The sequence below is a fragment of the Micropterus dolomieu genome, linkage group LG17 (genome assembly GCF_021292245.1).
Source record: "Micropterus dolomieu isolate WLL.071019.BEF.003 ecotype Adirondacks linkage group LG17, ASM2129224v1, whole genome shotgun sequence".
NCBI lineage: Eukaryota > Metazoa > Chordata > Actinopteri > Centrarchiformes > Centrarchidae > Micropterus > Micropterus dolomieu.
In genome coordinates this window covers 34,879,344-34,898,922 of record NC_060166.1, presented here as the reverse complement: position 1 = coordinate 34,898,922, position 19,579 = coordinate 34,879,344, and the positions used below count along the sequence as shown (strand labels likewise).

Below are 19,579 nucleotides of genomic sequence, written 5' to 3'. Positions count from 1 at the left end.
CCCGCCTGAATAGTCCTGATCTACTAAACCCCACCCGTCTGGTTCTCTAAGTAGCTTGAAATAAGTATTAGTGATTCTCTGCAACACTGGAAAAATAACCACCACACAATCTCACTCAACATATTTTAGATGACAAGGGAACAAAATCAAATGTTTTTTGTAATTTTAGCCTGCGATGAAAGACACGACAGCTCTTACATCTTTAGCTGTTTATACTGTCAACAGTCTCTAAAAATGTGATTATATATTTATAGCCACACTACTGTTAATATAGGAAATTCTTGTATGGACAAAAGATGCTTTGTTCTTCTTAGATCCTGACTGCAAGTAAGGCAAAAATGTAATGTTTGCTCTGAGGAGGACGCCAGAGGAGAGGCCATGTTTATTTTGATTTAGCTAACAAAATGGCTTCACAACCAAAGCAGATTTAAAACTCATCAAATTACTCAACTGAGGTAAAAAAACAAACAAACATACAAAACAGAGTTTTAACTGGTTGATCATGTCTCAACTTTATTTAAATACTTTGACAACCTCACCTACAGTGTACAGTTAGAAAACTCAACTCCTCCAAAGACGGGAAACTGGTCAAATTTACAGAGCAAGAAAAAACAAACAAACTTATAAAACAACAAAGCCATAAAGGAAAGAACAAATCGACGACAACTTTCACACTTGCTATAGCTGACACTCAGCCTCCGAGCAGGAGGGAGCAATAGTGACTTTTCTGTTATACTGAATCTTTATACACAAAACCAAATAAAAAAATATGTCTTTCTCCTCTCTTCACACTGTTACAGGCTGCCTACATCCCACTGAGGTGAGCGGTAATCATATATTCCTGACATATTAAATGATTCAGTCCAAAAATGTCTGTGATGTATATTTACCCATGTATAAAAAAATAAATTAAAATGATCAACATTTATACACAAGACTGTCGACGGCAACCTTAAACCTTCTGGAAGTCAAAACCTTCTGTAAGCTCCACAACAGTGACACCAAGTTTAAAGATTTTCAAACAAGCCTGGAAATGAAATCACTGGCTGATCAGGCAAAACTGGAACATCTGCTTATCCTCACCCTGATTCTGACGCTGAATTTACTTCTGACTTCAGCTGTTTATGGTAAGGGGCAGAAACTAGGAAGGGAGATTCTGGATGAAATATTTAAACATCCTAACTGGGAATCCATCCCACATGAACATTTCCACCATAAGGTCTTCTTTTGCTGCAAGCCTGAGAGAGAAAATCATGTTTATTCTCCGTTTTTAACCACAAGTCTGATATGTGAATGACTTGGTTCTCTTTATGCACAGCTCAGACTGACAGTAGAGGGAAAACCTGCACAGATCAATGCAAGAGTCATGCAATCATTGAATTTTAGGTCCAAGCCTAGTTTGATTGTCACCAACCACTAAAGCCAAAAGGGTATAAGTCGATGCTGTACGGAAATCACTCTCAGAAACCTGCAGCCCTGTCCTGTTTGTCTTCTTTCCAACAAAACAGTTAATAAAAACAAAGTAACTAAAAGCTAAAGGTTAGTTCATGAATTCTGAGTCAGTCAATGTGCTATTCTGATCAAGGTGAAAAAAAGATGGAAATAACTGTTAACCAACCAAGGCTGACGTTGAACCTTTGAAATCCGGCTTTACACCACATTTGTTCCCTAGTGATGATATGGCTAACCATCATCTAGCTAAAATCTGCCACTGGAGAGGGATGAGGGCATGTTTTTACCATCAGTTTGACCAGCGAGGTCTCTTTTAAAGCTACAGAAACTGTTATTAATGAACTGGAGGATCTCCATTTTCACAAACCATGTTAATGTGAAAACTGAGAAAAACAGTGGCGTAGTGGTTAAGAGAGGCAGTACTGAAAGGTCGCAGGTCACCTCCTGTACCAGCAAAGTTACCTGCTTTGGGTAAGAGCTAAATACCTGAAATGAAACAGTATATGAACAGCTGGAGGAGCGACAGACATTAAAAACATTATAACACAGCCCTCAGAGGACACAGACGGACAGTGCAAAGAAGTAGAAAAATAAATACTAAAAAAAGCACAATATAGATTTAAGTTTAGGTATTTGCAATTGTTTCTGCAGAAAATGTGACGTGATGATTCATAATGACAAAATGTATGTTATTGTTTGACAAAAATAAGAGTTTGCACATGGGTCAAAGAGGACAGTGGATGCCAAGGCAGTGATAAAGAGGGTGATTTGTTTCTCTATGTTAAGGAAGTTGCCTCAGTGCTTATTCATTTAATCACAAAAACACCACAAATAAGCAATATTTTGTTGGGGAAAATTGAGCTGTATCCCAGGTTTTAAACTGTTGCCAAGAGCATTGTCAACTTTGACAGCCCAAAAATATAGACAAGCACATCAAACAGTTTTTTAGATGAGGATACATTTTTACAAAGAACTCAAATGAAGGAGATAATGAAAAAAAGATGTTAAGCTAAAATGTTCGTTCCATATAAATATGTTTTTGCGGCTGTCTGAATAACTCTTTTCATTAATCATTGAGATGAAGCAAATACATGTATTTATACATCAATGTCTGTTTAAAATAGATTTAATTTTAAACCCTTCCCATAACCCAAAGGTATTTAATAGAATTTGAATCTGCAACACTGTGTAAGTGTGAATAAGTATGTGTTCATGAAACATGTCGTGAGACGTTTCTTCACAAAAGTTTGTCTTCTTAACCAGTCTCAGTGCGCTTTTCTTTCTCCTTTTCACTGAGATGTTCAGTGTCCAAAAATGTTAAAACAAGCCAACGTCCAACCACATGATGGGATTTAGGGTTCAGTGGTCGGGGGGTCACTGGCAGAAGGGGGAGGCTGTGGGGTCAAAGCCTTTGAAAACCTCCTTCAGAGAGGCTTTGTCCTGCTCTGTGGCCGCCTGGTCAGACTGCACCGGGCTGTTTCCTCCAAAAGGGCTACTCGTCCCGCCGGGCTTGGCCGCCTGCTTCACCACGCCAAATAGAGAGGATACAGGTAGGTTGTGGACACCTGCTGGCCCCTGGTCTGCAGCAGCTCCAGGAGCACTCTGTCCTCCAGCTGCGGCTGCCCCGGCTGCAGTGGGCCCTCCCTGGGCCGCGGAATTAGGTGAGGGAGCAGGTTTGGGCCGGGGCCTGTTATAGCTGTTATATCGATCGGTCCCTTGCTCTCCACTTTTCTCTGGCTCGGGTTGGTCCAACGCAGACTTTCGAACAAAGAGGGGTTCCTTGGATTTCGGTTTACCCGTTGGGGGGTCAATGGGTTTGGACTCTGTGCTGGCAGAGGTGGGGGAGTTGTTAGAGCCACTACTGGTACCAGGGCTGCCTGGTTTGCTAGTCCGAGGGTCATACAGACTGATGCTGCTCAGCACACTGGCTCCCCCTGGTGCCCCGGCTCCCACACTGCGTCCTGCCCCACCTGAGGAGAGCAGCCTTGGGTCGTAGGGGGCAATGGTAGGGGGAGGGGGGCTTGATGTTGTTGCTGGAGAGGTAGAGGAGACAGGAGGAGGAGTGGGATCCGATGGTTGCTTGAGTGCTGACTTCTGAGGCTGCAGACGGGGGTCTAAGGGGACTTTACGGGCCACACGGGGGTCAACAGGCTTTTCTACGGGTGCAGGAGGCATGGGGGGAGGTGGACCCAGCAGAGATGCAGGGGGAATAGGGGTGGGTATGAGAGGAGGGGATGGAGTCTGGGACGGGCTGGAGTTGACAGTCTTCAGGATACGAGACAAGAGCTCAAAGTCTGGTAGAGAGGAGGTGGAGGGAGAGGGAGCAGGGGGGTCCAATGAGGGAGGAGGCTGTACTGGGGGAGGCTGTGAGTGAGGGAGCGGTGTGTGGAGTGGCTGCTGAGCGCGGGACAGGCGTGGGTCTATGGAGGAGACAGGAGGGATGCCTGGTGGGAGAGGAAGGAGGTCCTGCTTAGGGACAGGGAGCGGAAGGAGATCTTCAGGCGACCAGGTGATGGTTTTGTAAAAGGCTGGCATGTGTAGAACAATATCCTTCTTGATGTGGCTGAACTGCTGCAGCTGTGAGCGTGGGTCTCTCAGAGCCATACCCATCAGCGGGTCCAGAGGAATCGGCACAGGCTTGTCTCGGAGAACTCGCTCCGTCTCCTCCTCCTCCACTGCCGGGGTTGTAAGAGGTGGGGGCTTGTACACCAAAGGAGCCTCTTGTTTAGAAGTAGGAGGCGAGTGGGAGGTGGATCCAGCTGAGGCAGCAGCAGCTAATCGGGCTAACCTGGGGTCTGCAGGCGGTCCAGATGAAGATGTAGCAGGGGTGGAGTGGGTGGAGTCGGAGATTGGGCCCGACTCTGCACCCCGTGCAAGGCGTGGATCCCGAGCCAAGCGGGGGTCAGCTGGCCGGGCGGGCGCGCTGGCAGGAGAGGCCTTCTGGAGGCGTGGGTCAATCGGGGGGGTGTCAGATTTTTGAGGAGCCTGGGTCTGTTGACGGAGCGTCTTCAAGATAGAGGTCACACTACCACCGCCATCCTCATCCTCACTGGAGTACCAGTTCCCTGAGTCTCCTAGGAAAGAAGGACACACATGTGTTAACTCTGGAGTTTATACTTTACTAGTAAAATAAATACCTAGATAGAAACACTTCAAAGGAGTCATATTTGAGGTTTATGTTGACTGCTGGGAAAGTGATCCGAGGAGAGAGTGTGAAACCTTTAAATAGAATCACTGAAACCTCTAATAAACATAAAAGTTTTTTGCCAGTGGCCCCTTTCAAATGATTAAAGAAATCATATTTATATATTTTACTGACAGCCACATCTGCATAATCTTACTGAACAGGGATTTTTTTAAAGAAAAATGACAAATATTATGCAAAGGAGGACTTCAACTCACTACAAAAAGGAATGAATAATATCAGTGCAGATGCTTTTCTTTACCTTCAGTGTCTCTACTTTTCTCGGCTCCTCCCTCGGCCATCCTGCGAGCTCTTTCCTCTTCTTCCTGCTGCTTCTGTTGGATCCTCATGAACAGGACGCGCTGTGCTGGGGGCAGGAAGTCAGGAACAGAAATCCCTCCCTGATTGGCAGACGCGCCATTAGAAGGGCCTTCTTGGCCACCTGATTGATTACCAAATTTCCCTGCTCCTCCCCTCTCGTCCATGCCAGCAAAACCCTGGTAGTTATCACCTGAGAGGGAACAGCGAGTGTACTCAGTAAAGAAACAGTAACTTTACAACAGTCACCTAAAAAATACTGTGTATCAATTAAAGGATCAATCCAAACCTAACTTTGTACTTTTAATTATTTAAATAATTAATGTGATCATTGAAATTCACTCTCACCTTCTTCCACCACTCCCTCCATCCCATCCTGCTGATTGAAGAAGTTATTGAAGAAGTTTCCTCCACCCTGAGGAGCACCTGGAGGCATAGCACCTCCATGTGGAGGGCCGTCCCCGGGTCCAAATCCTCCCATCATGGGCGGGCCACCCGGGCCCATGTTGGGGGGGCCCTGGTTCATCCCATGGTTGGGGCCCATGTTCTGCATGTCAGGGGGCATCATGCCTGGGGGGGCAGGGAAGCGGGTGGGAGGGGCACCAGGGGCCCCTTGGGGTCCAGGTGCTGCAGCTTGACCCTGGTTGCCACTGGGAGTCTGGCTCCTGATAGGGAGGGAGAGCAGGAGTTAGGATTCACAGGGAAGGTAAATAAATTCCACGTAGAGTCACTTTCAGGAATGCAAACTGGTCAGGAGTAAAAAGGTGAGAAGGATACACAAGCAGAGACACAAACAGACATGCAAGAGGGGTCTGTTTTAAGCTTACATATTGTCTGGAGAACATGCATTCGTCTACAGCAACAAGAGAAATATACCGACACGCAAGGGCGTCACTTTGTGTTGAAAGGTATTGGGGTCATAAGGGCACAGATTAGGGATGTAAAGATAGTTAGCTCACGAGATGTGGCGATGTACAATATTGGTGTAACAAGAATGAGATTTTCTAGAAATTACAAAGGCTGAACTTACCAGAAAATCTAGAGCATTAAACACAATGTCCTGCTTTCTGGGGAATTTTCTGCATCAATTTATGATGGAAATGTTTTTATTTATGTAAAGGCAAACACAGAATATAATGCAGTAAGGCTCTCATTCTGTGATGCTTTTAGATTCTCTGGTAGATCATCTTTTCTCATGTAATATCATCCCTGCTGAGTCAGCGCACAATCAGGGATGGTTTAGTCATCCCTCCTCTTTTGTCATGTTCACAGGGAGAGAACAGAAAACTTGGCCAAAAAGAAACTGACAAAAAGGTTCTTTATTATAGACTGGTGCTGCATGTTTTTAGGTCATTTTATAATCAGTGGCCTGTTTATTCTTACTTAAATAAATAAATAAGTGCAAATAAACCTCTCTCAAAGCACTTTCATAACTTAACATTTCTTGTTGCAAGCTACTTTTGATGGGGACATGTCCCGCAAATGACACTGATGTCGACATGTTTTGTCCTGTTGATGTTAGCCTACATTACATCCAGGTTGCTACCACTGCTCTCCATAAATTAACAATTAGCTTAGCTAACATTATTGGTTCATAGCAGAGGGCTAGGGTATAAACTTTGCAACATTTCAGTGTCTGACAGGACAGTTAACATTGTAAACTAGCTTTTTTCTGTCTTACACCAGGCTTGCTTTCTGACGAACCGCTCGTTCGGCAGTCTTTTACAGTCCTAACGTGTTCAGCTGTCAGACACCGCAGTGTAGCGGACTAGAAAAAGACGCACCCTACTCTGCCTCTGATTGGCTGTTGGGTTGAGGCATTAGAAGTGACGGTTGGGTAGGCACAGCCAGTTGCAAAGCTCATGCTAGAGGGGACTCTAATAACTGGTAGGCCTCAATGCTGTCTAAACTACAGTCAATGTTTTTAATTTCAGCCGGTAAAGACGTAATCCAACAACAGCTATCCAATGAATTCCAGTTTTATGAAGCTTGTTAATGTTCAGTTTTTATTGACACTGTCAGAATGGGGATAAAGGTGGTGTTTTAATGGAGTGCATTATACTCATTGGTATTTCTAATGTTTTGCTCCCATCACGTATGTAAATGGAGTGCATTAAAATATTAGAAACACCTGTCCACAATGTCTTTTTAGTCTTCTATTAATCACAATTACTGTGATTGTGGGTGTCAATGTCATGTGCTGTGTTTCAGGGACAAATTAAATGGGGATCTGTGGCTTATGGTGCTTTCAGACCAAAAGCGAAGTGAGCGTTCGGGGCGCTGAGTTTACAAAGTCAATGCAAAGACGCGATTTCCTGTTGGGCGGCGCGAAGCAACGCGAAGGGGGCGGGGCCGGCGACATGAAGGCAACACGAAGGAATTCGCGTGAGTTGAATATTTTCAACTCAAGCGAAGAAGTCGCATGACGGCGAGTCTCGATAGCCTATCAGCGTTGAGATTGTCCGTACGTCACCGAGGCTTCAGAGCGTTGTGTGGAGAGGGCCGGGCAGAGCGGGGGATTGAAAATCTGCTGGCCAGCTGAGAGCTGCTAAAATTGGGGAAGAGGAGCAGGGAGCAGCGCTGCAACCTTTGGACAATTAAATACTCGTAGTCGGTTGGATTCTGTTATGACAACTACCCCGTTTACTCGCGGGAGGAGCTCGGAGTTAACTGCTATTAAATTAGCTTTTTACTTTAGTTTTTGGGATTTCAACATTGATTTATCTTCACTGGAGCTTCTCAGCAGCTTCCGTGCACATCCGGTTCCAGTGTTGTTGTTAGCGTCGTTAGCTCTGTCGGACTACGACTTCATATTTATATTTTAAAAAAAGGACAAAACTGGACATTACCTGGAGAAAAGAAAGCGGGGAGGTTGAACTACCTGGTGAGTTCAGAAAACATGTGTCTGTAACTTTATTCCAGCTGTCATTGTACTTTACTGTGAACCATAGCCCTGATCGATCCGAACTCCAGTCAGAAAACAAATATTTTAGAAGTTCTTGTCCTGCTGTCTTGCTGGCAGACCTGACAAAGCATGAATTCATATGTTTAACAAATCTGCATCATGTTGTAGTTATTTTGGCATCAGTTTAATCCGTTTATTGCTATTTAATCACAGCAAAATGTTTACTTTGTTATCGCGTTCGCCTTCTCGCGTTGTGTGTCAACACTTGCAGCGAATGTGCTGACGCGAGGAAAGCGTCGCGAGGCGAAAGTTCGCGGTTGGTCTGAATGCGGCATTACATCATACCTGTCTAGTTGGGGTCTATAAAATGTAAATGTTTGACATGGGTATCATAAGAGATAGTACTATCACATAACAAAATTCAGAGTGCTCGTGTTTTATGATTATACTTTCTTACACTTTAAATAATAATTTTAGTAGTGCTATGGAATTGAAATTTAGTTGTTGGTCACATTAAAAGTAATACTCTTTTGAGTGATAATAACTCATTGCCACTTTTTAACTGCTTCCATCTTTTAACAAAGGAGCGAGATTAAAAATGTTCAGAGGCACCGTTAAAGCCTACAAATGGAAATGTTTAATTTGCCAAAGATAGTCTCAGTGGGGTATTACTTGATTTATAAATGAGAACTCTAGATATGATCTACAGACAGACAGTTTCAAGATTCTCTTTTCTGATCTCTTACCTGACGGCCAGTTTCTGAGCCAGCTGTCCTGTCGGCTGAACTTTAATCTCAAACAATGAGGGGATCTTCTTCCCCGCACCACCTCCCCCTCCACAACCAGGAGGGGGGGGGCCCATGTGGGGAGGAGGTCCACTGGGATTTGGGGGCCCACCTTGGAAGGGCATTCCTTCAGGGCCATGGACAGGCGGACCAGCACAGGGGTTATTTACAGGAACAGGGCCTGGTCCTGGGGGACCTTTGTTAGGATTGGGCCCCTGGTTGGGGCCAGGAAGACCCCCAAAGTCACTTGCCACAGGCCCGCCGAAATCCGCAGCCCCCATGTTGGCGTCTACAGGAACAGGCCGAGGAGGGGTGGGGAGGAGGCCAACTCCAGGAGGGGGTTTGGGGAGAGGGTTGATCCCCTGCTTCTTCAGCTCCTCCACCTCCTTCTCATCCTCAGCTCCGGCCTCTGCATCCTCTGCCAGCATCTAGAAAACAAGGTCACATAGATATGCACTTATCTGAAATATTTTACAAAAAAACAAACATATGTTTATAAACTCAAAAAATTATTTTTCAGACGTTTTTAAGATCTACAGAGTTCACTGAAAGTGGCTGAGAGAAAGAGGTACAGTGTTAGAGGATCCTACCTTGTTGAGCAGCTCCTGGGTGTCATCATTGAGGGCATCATGGGAGAACATGCATTCGTCGCCGTTGACACAGTTCCCTGTGGTGTGGAACAGCTTACAGGGGAATTCACGTAGCATCGGAGTCAAGGAGAAACGCTCACAAAAGAACTGGACATAAAAATTTAACTGACCCCTGTCTTCTGGATGTCCTCATCTGAATTAATGCAAACCTCATCATATTTTCAGTTAGGTGGAATTAGCATCATGTAACTTCATACTTTCTAATTATCTCGATTCAGAGACAGACAAGCAAATACCCAGAATTCCCTGTGTGGTCAAATGTAAAGGATATCATGCATGTAAGGACAGTGGTCGGCTCGGGCACAGAATCCAGTGATGTAGAACTTGCACAGCTCCTTCTTCTTTGGCAGCTCAATGTCGTGGCTGAAGTTGCAGTGGTCCCCCTGGTGATGGAAAAAGGCCACAATGAATGAATCCGAGTGTCTGACAGACCTAGAGATAACTTATAGACCATAAACAACAAATAAACAACAACTTTTTTCCTTTGTGTTTCATTGTGTCGTGTAAACGTTGTATTGTCAGATTTTTAAAAAATTAAAATTAAAAAATGATGCTCCCTGAGGCTGTTGTAGCTGTTTTAATATGACTAAAACTGGGTTGCAAACAACAAATAATCAAAATCCTTTTTCTTTTCAGGAAATGTGTGTCGCATTTAAGGTTTCAAAACCATTTTAAATTATGAAAAAATGTCCCAAGTTTGTATCAAAACTATATATATTCTTTATTTATAAATCCTATTCAGCGCACACACACATAAAGCAAAAATAGCACACATTTGTTCTATCTTACCCAGGTGCATCTTCCCTCGATGTAGTACTTGCAGATGGCCTTTCCTTTCTTATCCTGGTGCTTGTCATTCTGATTCCTCCTCCCGGGTCCTGGTCCCTCGCCTCCTCCACCTCCATCCTAAAATACATAAACACAAACCAACGTGAGTGTCAAGCAATGAGTAAGAGAGAGAATCTTCATATCATTTTATTCCTAAAGTCTAACAAATATACAGGAATTTGTACGGGGCAGCACTCATTTTTCTTTCCATTTTCCTACTTTGGATTATCAGAATTGCTTTAATTACAGTATCAGGACTAGGGTTGGGCGATGTCTACAAAATTTCCCTCAGACAATGTCTACAATGAAACATCGGCTCAAAGTTATGATGTCTGTTAGCCATCACAGACGGACGATGGCATCGTCTATCGGCCCAACCCTAATCAGGACACAGAATTACTAAAGCCATACCCCATTGTCCATGTCTCCGTTGTTGTCATCATCCATCCCCATGTCACCTCTTCCTCTTCCACGGTTTCGACCCCTTCCTCTCATCATACCTCGGATTCCTTTACCCCGCCCTCGCCCGCGGCCTCCTTTACCTCCTGGTGCAGAAAATGAAGACAAAGTGAGAGCGAGTGAATTTTTGGGCAACACAGATAGCCAACTGTACACCAACACAGGCATCAAAGCAAGACTCTGGATCAGAGTTTTTACCATGTGTGTCACTATCACAGCCTGTGCGTGAACTACTAACTAACAAACTGTGTTTCTGTTTCTTCAAAAATGATGAAAAACAAACTGAAGCTGAACAATTACCTGAGGTCCAAACTCACCTCTGCCTCTGTCTTTGGTCTTCTTGTACTGATTGAGTTCTTTTGAGTAGTCATCGTAGTCATCATCCCCCATGTTGTCATAGTCATCATCTCCATACTGTAAGGGCTGATATAACATGTGTCACTTAATGAGTGTTGCTAAATTGAGGCTTCCCAAAATAGAATAACCGCATCAGCTTGAAACATAAAGAGCAATTTATCCTATTTTCATGACTTACATGATATGTGTAAATAGTTAAATATCTGTTAAGCAAGACTAAAGGTCCAGGGAGACTACGGCCACAGAATGTAGCTGGAGGTTTGAGAGTTTATTTAAAGTAATAACTTGTGCTCTGTTTGGTTTGTTTTTGGAAAAGGAGAGCAACAGTACTAGGTGATGATAAGGACTTACAATTAGTTCACAAGGATTACTAGTTATTATTCCGCCTAGCAGTGAAACAATCATTCTTCCTAAGACCACCAACAGGCTTGATTTCTCAGTGCTGAACAGCAAAAGGGGATAATTCACAATCACTACAGATGTTGCATGTTTGTCTAACACAGAATAAACTAAATTCTCATAAAAATGAGGAAATGACGGCGCCAAGTTTTTTTTTTGTTCACTGCACTGTTTATCAGTGAAATTATATTTAAACAACTGCGCAAATACCCAAAATACAGCAGGAGAATAACACAGAACTTGAAGAAAACGGACAATAGGTCGTTCTGAATTTTAATCCTCACCTCCATCTCATCTCCATAGCCGTCTCCATCATCGTCTCCTCCCATCTTTCCTCCTCCACCCCCACCTCGACCCCCTCTTCCTCTGCCTCCTCTTCCCCTCCTCATTCCCCTCAATCCTCCACGGCCTCTCTGGTTCTTCATACGACCTCTACCCCCTGCAGTGACACAGAGAGAAAGTTACTGCCAGTAACGTATCTGTGGAATTTGAAAATGAACTTTTGGCTGATAAGCTCCTTGGTCTGTCCACAACTGTGCAAATGAAGCTAAGTAATAAGTCAAACAACGTTGACATGTTGATGAATATGCTGCCAAGCTTTTGTGACATTCTTTTAAAAAGCCTATTTACCTTCCTAAAGGTCAGTGGAAACATTCAGTGAAAAAAAACTTTCAAAGTACAATATTTTTCCTAAATAAATAAATACACATTTATAAAAGTAGTTTAGGAAAAAACAGAGGACTTTTGCACAACATCAGGCCTTAGATTTGATTCTATCATTTTGTGTATTCTAGTTTAGGCACTTTATCGGCTGGATTAAATTTCAACTGGGCAAATATTGAGCATGCAGTAGAAAATGTAACGCACCAAGTGTTTTTTTCAACTTCAACAGCTTTAGCCCAACTGCCTTGGACCCACCTCGTCCGCCGCGCCCACCTCCTCCCTCCTTAGCCTTGCGGTACTGGTTGAGCTCCTTGGTGAAGTCGTCATATTCTTCTTCCCCCATTTCCTCATCTTCCTCTGCCTCAAAGTTCTCATCGTCATACTCATCATAGCCTCCGTAGCTCTGCTTGTCCATCTTCATGTAACTGCCCTTCTTTGAGCCGCCGTAGCCCCCATGAGACTAGAGACGGGTAGGCATATTAGGTCATTTAATTTTTCACAAAAAGTTATTCTTTAATACTGACTTATCACAAATAATGAAATATTGGGAGCAAGTATGGGAAATGTCGATTATTCAGACTTACAGAAGGGGGGTACTGTGGACTGTACTCTCTGTACTTCCTCTTCTCACTGGGACTGTAGTCAGAATCATCACTGAAGTCCGAGTGGTCATCTTCAGAGGATGCATGACGCTGAAAGGGAGAGCGAATCAGAGATATTAAGAGAAAAAGTGGAGTCAGACTAACTAGGTGGGTCTATGTCAGTCTATCATTATCAACATCCTTACTTTGTGTTTGGATTTGCGTTTCTTCTTGGACCGCCTCTTCTCTCTTTCTCGCTCCTTCTCTTTCTTCCTCTTCCTCTTGCGACGGTGGGATCTGTCCTCGTCCGAATTGCTGCTGGCGTGGCGCTCCTTACTTCGCTGAGGCCTCTCCCCGGCCCCTTCCCCTACTGCTTCACCTCCTCCGCCTGCTTCATCAACCCCATCTCCGCCGCCCCCTACTGCGGACGTACTACCTCCAACCATCTCCTCCTCCGCCACATCTCCCCCATCATCTTCCAGCTCGCCCTCCTCCAGCTCTCCATCCTCTGGCCTGTATATGTAAAGAATGCACACAGAGACGTTACATACCTAATAGTCTCAAGACTTTTAGGAAACAAATTTAACACAATAAGTGATAAAAACAAAAAATGGGGGGAAAATTGTGTGGTTTGTTTTTTGCAGTCGCAGATAAATCCCATGAAAAACAAGTACAGAGGCTTGGTATAGTTGTCTAAGATCTAACATCAGACATTAAGTCTATAGTTTAAGGATTCATAACATACTTAGCGCCACTATTTAAGTTGTATTATTTATATTTGTGTGAGTCAAACATCTTCAAATTTAACAGATGACCCTGAGGCATAATGTGGACTTGAGGTTTTTAAGAGTTAATGTAAACTATTATACTCAAGAGAGAAAATCAGACTAGCTTAGGGGCAATCTGTTATTAATAAAAACATGTAGCCATGGACCAACGTGCAATTCTTTGAATGTTATCCTTGTAGCAACTATTGCTTTGTGTCATGGAGATTTCTGATACTTATTACAATATGTACTTTGTATTTTAAAATAACACCTGTCAAACTGTTCGAAGGTTTGATCTGTGTACTACAAGGGGGGCATAAAATTGGCATAAGATTGCGTTTCATATGTGCCTGTGAATCTTCCAGGTGTATTTACACAGGGCCTTTATTTCTCACAGATGTTTGCCTGTTTAAACTTCTGGTGAAACGTTTTGCACAGATGCCACTACTTCACATATGAGTGTACATTAAAAACACTATGTGAATCACCTAAAACTGACTTCTCAAGACTAAGCCAGATGAAGGTTGCACAAAATATCCCAAGCACCTCTGAAAAACATCTAAATCAACTGCAGTGTGGTTGTAATATATGCCTTCAGGTTGGCCTACATACCTGATTGTCAATGTCATCAGCCAAACAAGCTGCCACAGGATAATAAGTGCATGGTGAGTTAAAGGTACCATATGTAAGAATAAGAAACAATTAACATCTTATTATCTTCGTATTGCCAGTGTGTGAACGGGATTATAACGTAATTTAAAAGATTAGACCTCCCCCGACTTTCTCAGTTGCCTATAACAGCCTGTGGACTCATTTCTATGTGAAGGACTGGGATGATTTTTCACGTCCAAATTCCCAAGGATGTGATGTTTATGTGCACTCTGAAGTGCCTTCTCTTCCACTCTCCTACAACGCAAACGGTGTGCAACACTAGCTTACGTTATCTTAGAAATCCACTAATCTCAACAAACAACTAACCACAAGACAAAGTCCAACAGAAAGTCCAAAGTCAAAGCTAACATTACTGTCAAGCATGTGAAATATACTGTGGTTTTAGTGCTCTCATCTTAGCTAACGTCAGCTTGCTTGTTAACGCGGACCATCTGCTAGCTAGCTAAAGTGACAAAATTCTGTCTTGAGTGATCAACATCAGCTAATTCATCCAGACTCCCGGGGCTGATCTGGCTGACAGACTGGCTGGCTTGCTGTTTGCAGGTTGAATTGGCGGCCATTGCCAGATCTATGCAGAAAATCTGGGAGCGTTATTTAGCCCCATTCCCGACAAGCTAGCCTGACATGGTACCAATTGATGCCTTAGGTTATCTAGGTTCATATGATACCAGTACCTTAACTCTAGCTTTACTGAGATACAGCCTTAGAAAGACAGTGATGTCAGTCAAGGACACAGGTGTCCTAGTAGAGTTTAAGAAGCCTTTTGGGTAGTAACTGGATTAAACTACATCATGGGAGACATGGAATTTAAATTTTCCTGCTGCACAGGGCATCAATTCAGGTATGCAAGCGTCATATACCATTCTGTGTTGCGGTTAAAATGGTGTGTAAATACAACCCATGTGTCAGAAACCATTACTTGTGCACAAACACAAAAGGTCAAACCCTCAAAATGCCCAAGGCTCTAGAGGATCCCAATTCTACTCTACTTTTTCCTAATTCTACTCTATATTTGAGGCAACGACTTATGTGCGGTTACTATGGTCAACTGTGAGGGCAAGACCCTCACACTGGCAATGTGATCAAAACCACGAGATCCTAACTGAGAATGGATCACGTGCGACGCAGGCCTCCTCCTCCTGCAGCGACTGGTGGCTGTGGGGAGTTTTCTTTGGGGGAGGGGGTGTTAGAAAGGACAAATGAAAGGGAGGATGTGGTTTTAACAAGATTAACAGCAATGAAAAAAAATTTTCATTTAGACTAGAGAAAGGTAACATGCCCAGTTTGCAAACATCTTTTAAAGCTTTCATTAATGCAAATTCCAAAAAACACTGATGATTTTGACATTAAAACTGGTACAATTATCATTAATATTCTCATGCACTGTTTTCCTTCCCTACCCATCCACCATTTTCTAAGAAGAGGTGCTGGTTTTACCCAAGCACTAGATACCAAACAACTAGTGGTCATAAATATTCTTGACAAATACAGGTCATTGTTTTGTCTGCCATTTTCACTGACAAGGATGTCATTTGACTTACAGCACAGGGGTTAAATTTTAGTATCAACAAAGAGACAAGGTATCGACACTCCCTATTTGAATTATTAGGATGTGGCTCTCCCGCAAAGGCCCACAACCAGGCTGACAAGTACTGTCTGCAGCAGGCTGGGAGCCAGGCCAGAGGCCGGGCTGATGTGAATAGGATTCTGCTTATTCATTGACATGCCTACTGCCTTACAATATTTGACTACTCAATGACTGGTTTTGTCCTACAAAGAGCATACTGTGAAGACAAAGCAGGAATAGTCGACCTGCTCTGAAGCAAAATGTCAGCTGCACTGTATGTGTACACCCCACCACATCCTCAGCATACCGGCTTCCTCTGGGGAGAGCACATTAATCAGCCCCAATAATCTGTACTTTGTCTCTCTGTCATGAACAAAATGTTCATCTGCACAGCGAGACTAATTCAGAAACGTGTTTCCAGCTACCAATGGTACTAGTGAATACTACTCATTAGTTTATTTTGTCATTGAAACCAAACAAAAAACATATTCTGAGTACCTACACTTCATATTTTCCGACAGAAAATACTTGACATTGAGGTTAACTCAATGAGTATGAAGCGATTACAAAGACCGAAATTATCAGGGCCCTGCCCCAAAACAGGAAAGTTTACCAAGTTATCTGGATACCTTTGCTGAGTAAAGGCCAGAAAAGAAAAGATCTTCTTTTGTCTATGCTTGTTCCAGATTTAAAGAAGTTCCAGGTTTTATGCAGCCAAGTTACGCTGATAATTTAGTAAACCTTTTTAAGAACAAGGTACTGGTATAAAACCTGCAGTTGCTCCATGGACAAAATCCTGTTATCTGGTGTTTGTTTTAAAGCACAATCCAGAACAAACAATAAAACCTGTCTTCATTTTGGGGGCTGATTTTATTTTGCTCTGAACAAAAGCCAGAATGAAATCCAACACATGCTATGCTCTCCCTGAAAATTGTTTCTCAGTTACTTTTACCAACTTTCCTTGGTCATTCTATGCAAAATAGCTCCAAAAATATGAATACTAAAATATTATGCAGTGTTTTCAGGACAATATTGGCTCAATACAACAGTTTGGTATCAAAAAAACAGTGATTTTTTTTTAACTTTTCATCTCCCGGCCTCAAAACCTTTGCTATACTCAACAGGGTTTGAGTCCTGCATCAACCTTGAATCCAAACACCACAAACTCAACAGCCAAGTCACTCCTCTACCTCACTGCTATGAAGCTGACCGTTACTCCAAATCGGACACAGACCTGTTACAAGAAAACTCTCCTGACACAATAGAGGGCTCTCTATCATAGCACAGGGATTTGGCTGTATTATGGAAGCAGGTTGTTGTGAATAGGGAGTGGCTGGGATTCACTGTGTGCAGAAGCTGTTGGTCTCTGTGGCCTGTGGAGATACTATACACACATCACCTCCTGCCAACAATGTACCAATGAGAGAAACTTGCAATGCAAACAAACTCCATTCAGACACCTCTATGTTCAGCCAAGAAAAATTAACAAGTCAGGTCAGTGTACCCGTAAGAGTTAATATAGTTTAAGTTTACCAACACAAACATAAGCTTACTGATTAGACCCTACACAAGCATAAACAATTAGGTTCAGGAAAATCCATGTAAACAAGTTTCCATTTATATCTATCAATACTACAAACGGATGGCAAAACCTATCTACACACCCTACAAGCAGACAACTGTGAGAAGTTCTAAAAGTTCATCAGAGTCACAATATTAGTCTTCTCTATTAAGGATGATTGAATCAAATGATTTACCATGCATTATGGTACAGTATTAGCTCAGTGGATGACTCCACAACTTCATTAATTCTATAAGCAAAGGGCCATGATTAAAATGGGGAATACTTACTGTGACAGGTTTTCTTCACATTTTGCACTCAAAACCAATGAAAAAGATTTTCCCCCTAACCTTTTAGGGACACTGGTGGAGTCTGTGGGATTTGGGAATGGGGCCAACTGGGTAACATAGAGCAAATTTGCCAACTGGGGACTGTGGAAAAAGGGAACTTTGTGTTTGACTTTAAACACTTCTGGGATGCTTTGCAGACGTTTTGCACATTTTGGGGGGGCTTTGTTGGATGTTTGGGTCGGGACGAGTCAGTGTGGGCACGACTGTGAATAAAAGTGGTGTTAGACAAATATCAATGACCAACAAGCAGCACACACGCGTTTGCTACTGTAACAGTCACGTTACAAAACTGATTAGTCGATAGCTTTCAAAAATCAATATTTTTAAGATAGTTAAACATTTAAAACTTGAGGGAAAGAAATTCCAATAATTTCAGGATGTTCAGCAGCTAAACACGCTTTCTTACGAGTGTTAATTAAGTAGAAAGACGACGGCCCGACTACAAATATAAACTGCGCAAGTTAACCTGAGCTAACTGAACAAGTTGCTTCGCATTGTCAATACGTTTACGCAAAATGAACGAGTAGATTTTAACGAATTATAAGATAATGTATTAGTCCATACTGATCGCATAACATTCATCAACCGGGTCTGACAATGTAAAGTTAACGCTATATTAAATTCAACGATTGGAAATGTCATAAATAGCAAATTACCATTAGCAAAAACCATTAGCTATTAGCTTAGCTTCTCTCCAACTGTATTCTTTGGTAACATTAGCCAACAAGCTAATGTTGCCAAGTTAGCCTGAAAATAGGCCCAACTTCAGCAAAAGACAATTGTTTGGATTTTTACCAGAGCGGAATTACAGTATTTGCCACCACATCCACACAATTCATTTAATTAACGTAAATTAGTTAACTGTTTACAATGGGCAAGTAATTAACCGATGCTTTTTAACCGCTGAATTGGCTAGAATGGCGGTTAAAGTATGACTGATCAGCTGTTTCGACCTCGTCTTTTTTTCCTTCAGACAAATAGTCTTGAGTCGACTGCTCGTTGATTGTGGTAAGGTAATAAAAAATAAAAGGGAATAACGTTATCCCAGGTGCTATGTGGCCTCCCAGTTGGCGTTGTCGTGTCAACATGGCGTTCTTTACCTCTGTACTCGTTTTCCAGAAAAGGCGAGTTTAATCCCTTTGACAGAAAAAGAAAAAGAAACCCCGGGCTTTTTGTGTAAAAGCACAGGACAAATAAATAATTTCATTTAAATATGACTGTAGAATTACTCGACCTTTCGTCAGTCAGGAGACTGTTGTGTTCGTGGTTGGTAGTTGGGGAGTTTGGATGGACAGTCATGCTTTCCACAGCCATTTCCTCTAGCTACATTGAGGTGCAAAAATTACAACTCGACACTGGAATCTACTGGCTTATGCGTCACTTCACTAGGATCTACTTGTTTTTGGTTTTAGGAAGAGTTTCTGTTCATAGTAGGCAATTCTCCACTACAGTTGTAAGAGAAATATGATGAAATTGAGTCCTGACGTTCTCCGTCCTACTGTAGCGATGTGAAATGACGACTGATAGACTTAAAATGGCCGTCTGCCTTCTCCTAGGAGAAAAGGGGCGGGTTTCTCCGAGGATGACGTCACGACGAATAACGTTCTTTGAACGCGTCTCACGGAAATTACCGAATACGGAATTAACATGTGAACATAGGCCCCCGAGTTTGACTCGCAGGCGCACTTGTGGACCAAATACTGATTGGACAGTAATTGCAGCTTAATTATGCATGATGTTCATGTAAAATACCTAGATGAGACGCCAGTTGTTTGCCAAATAAAATGTTGAGTCTGTATTCATGTTTTGTATGCAAGACTGACATTTTATGTTTAGAAATCCTGGCCTAATTAATCTGACTCTAGAGGGTTGTGCTGAAATACAACATGATTAATGTGTTGGGCAAATATATGCAGGACGTGCTTGGGTGACGTTCTTATTGTTGTAAGCTTTAGAGGTGCATTATTCATAATTCAATTTTGCAGTGTATCAATTACCAGCTTTTGCTGCCCCAGGTTAACTGTGTTGGGTCTGACTGTTGCCCTCAGTCTCACAATATGAATACAAAATCGGGCACAAGC

At 42.7% G+C, this 19,579-nt stretch overlaps 1 protein-coding gene across 4 annotated transcripts; it reads right to left on the bottom strand.

Moving 5' to 3' along the window:
* Positions 1-486: 486 nt before the first annotated feature.
* On the bottom strand, positions 487-19,040 carry zc3h4 (zinc finger CCCH-type containing 4). 4 transcript variants are annotated; one of them, XM_046073159.1, is made up of 15 exons: positions 18,294-18,539; positions 17,439-17,579; positions 12,788-13,094; positions 12,585-12,692; positions 12,205-12,460; positions 11,622-11,776; positions 10,899-11,004; positions 10,534-10,667; positions 10,084-10,200; positions 9,566-9,677; positions 9,235-9,344; positions 8,606-9,072; positions 5,303-5,619; positions 4,899-5,147; positions 487-4,526 (listed from the first exon to the last, which is right to left on the bottom strand). In XM_046073159.1, exons 1-15 carry the CDS (start codon positions 18,335-18,337, stop codon positions 2,827-2,829), a joined length of 4,323 nt encoding a protein of 1,440 aa, XP_045929115.1. In that variant the 5' UTR covers positions 18,338-18,539; the 3' UTR covers positions 487-2,826. The 4 variants fall into 4 exon arrangements, with proteins under 4 accessions (XP_045929115.1, XP_045929116.1, XP_045929117.1 ...); XM_046073160.1 differs by having other exon boundaries at positions 12,256-12,460; positions 18,294-18,538; XM_046073161.1 differs by lacking the exons at positions 17,439-17,579; positions 18,294-18,539 and adding an exon at positions 18,733-19,040.
* Between the last annotated feature and the right edge of the window lie 539 nt (positions 19,041-19,579).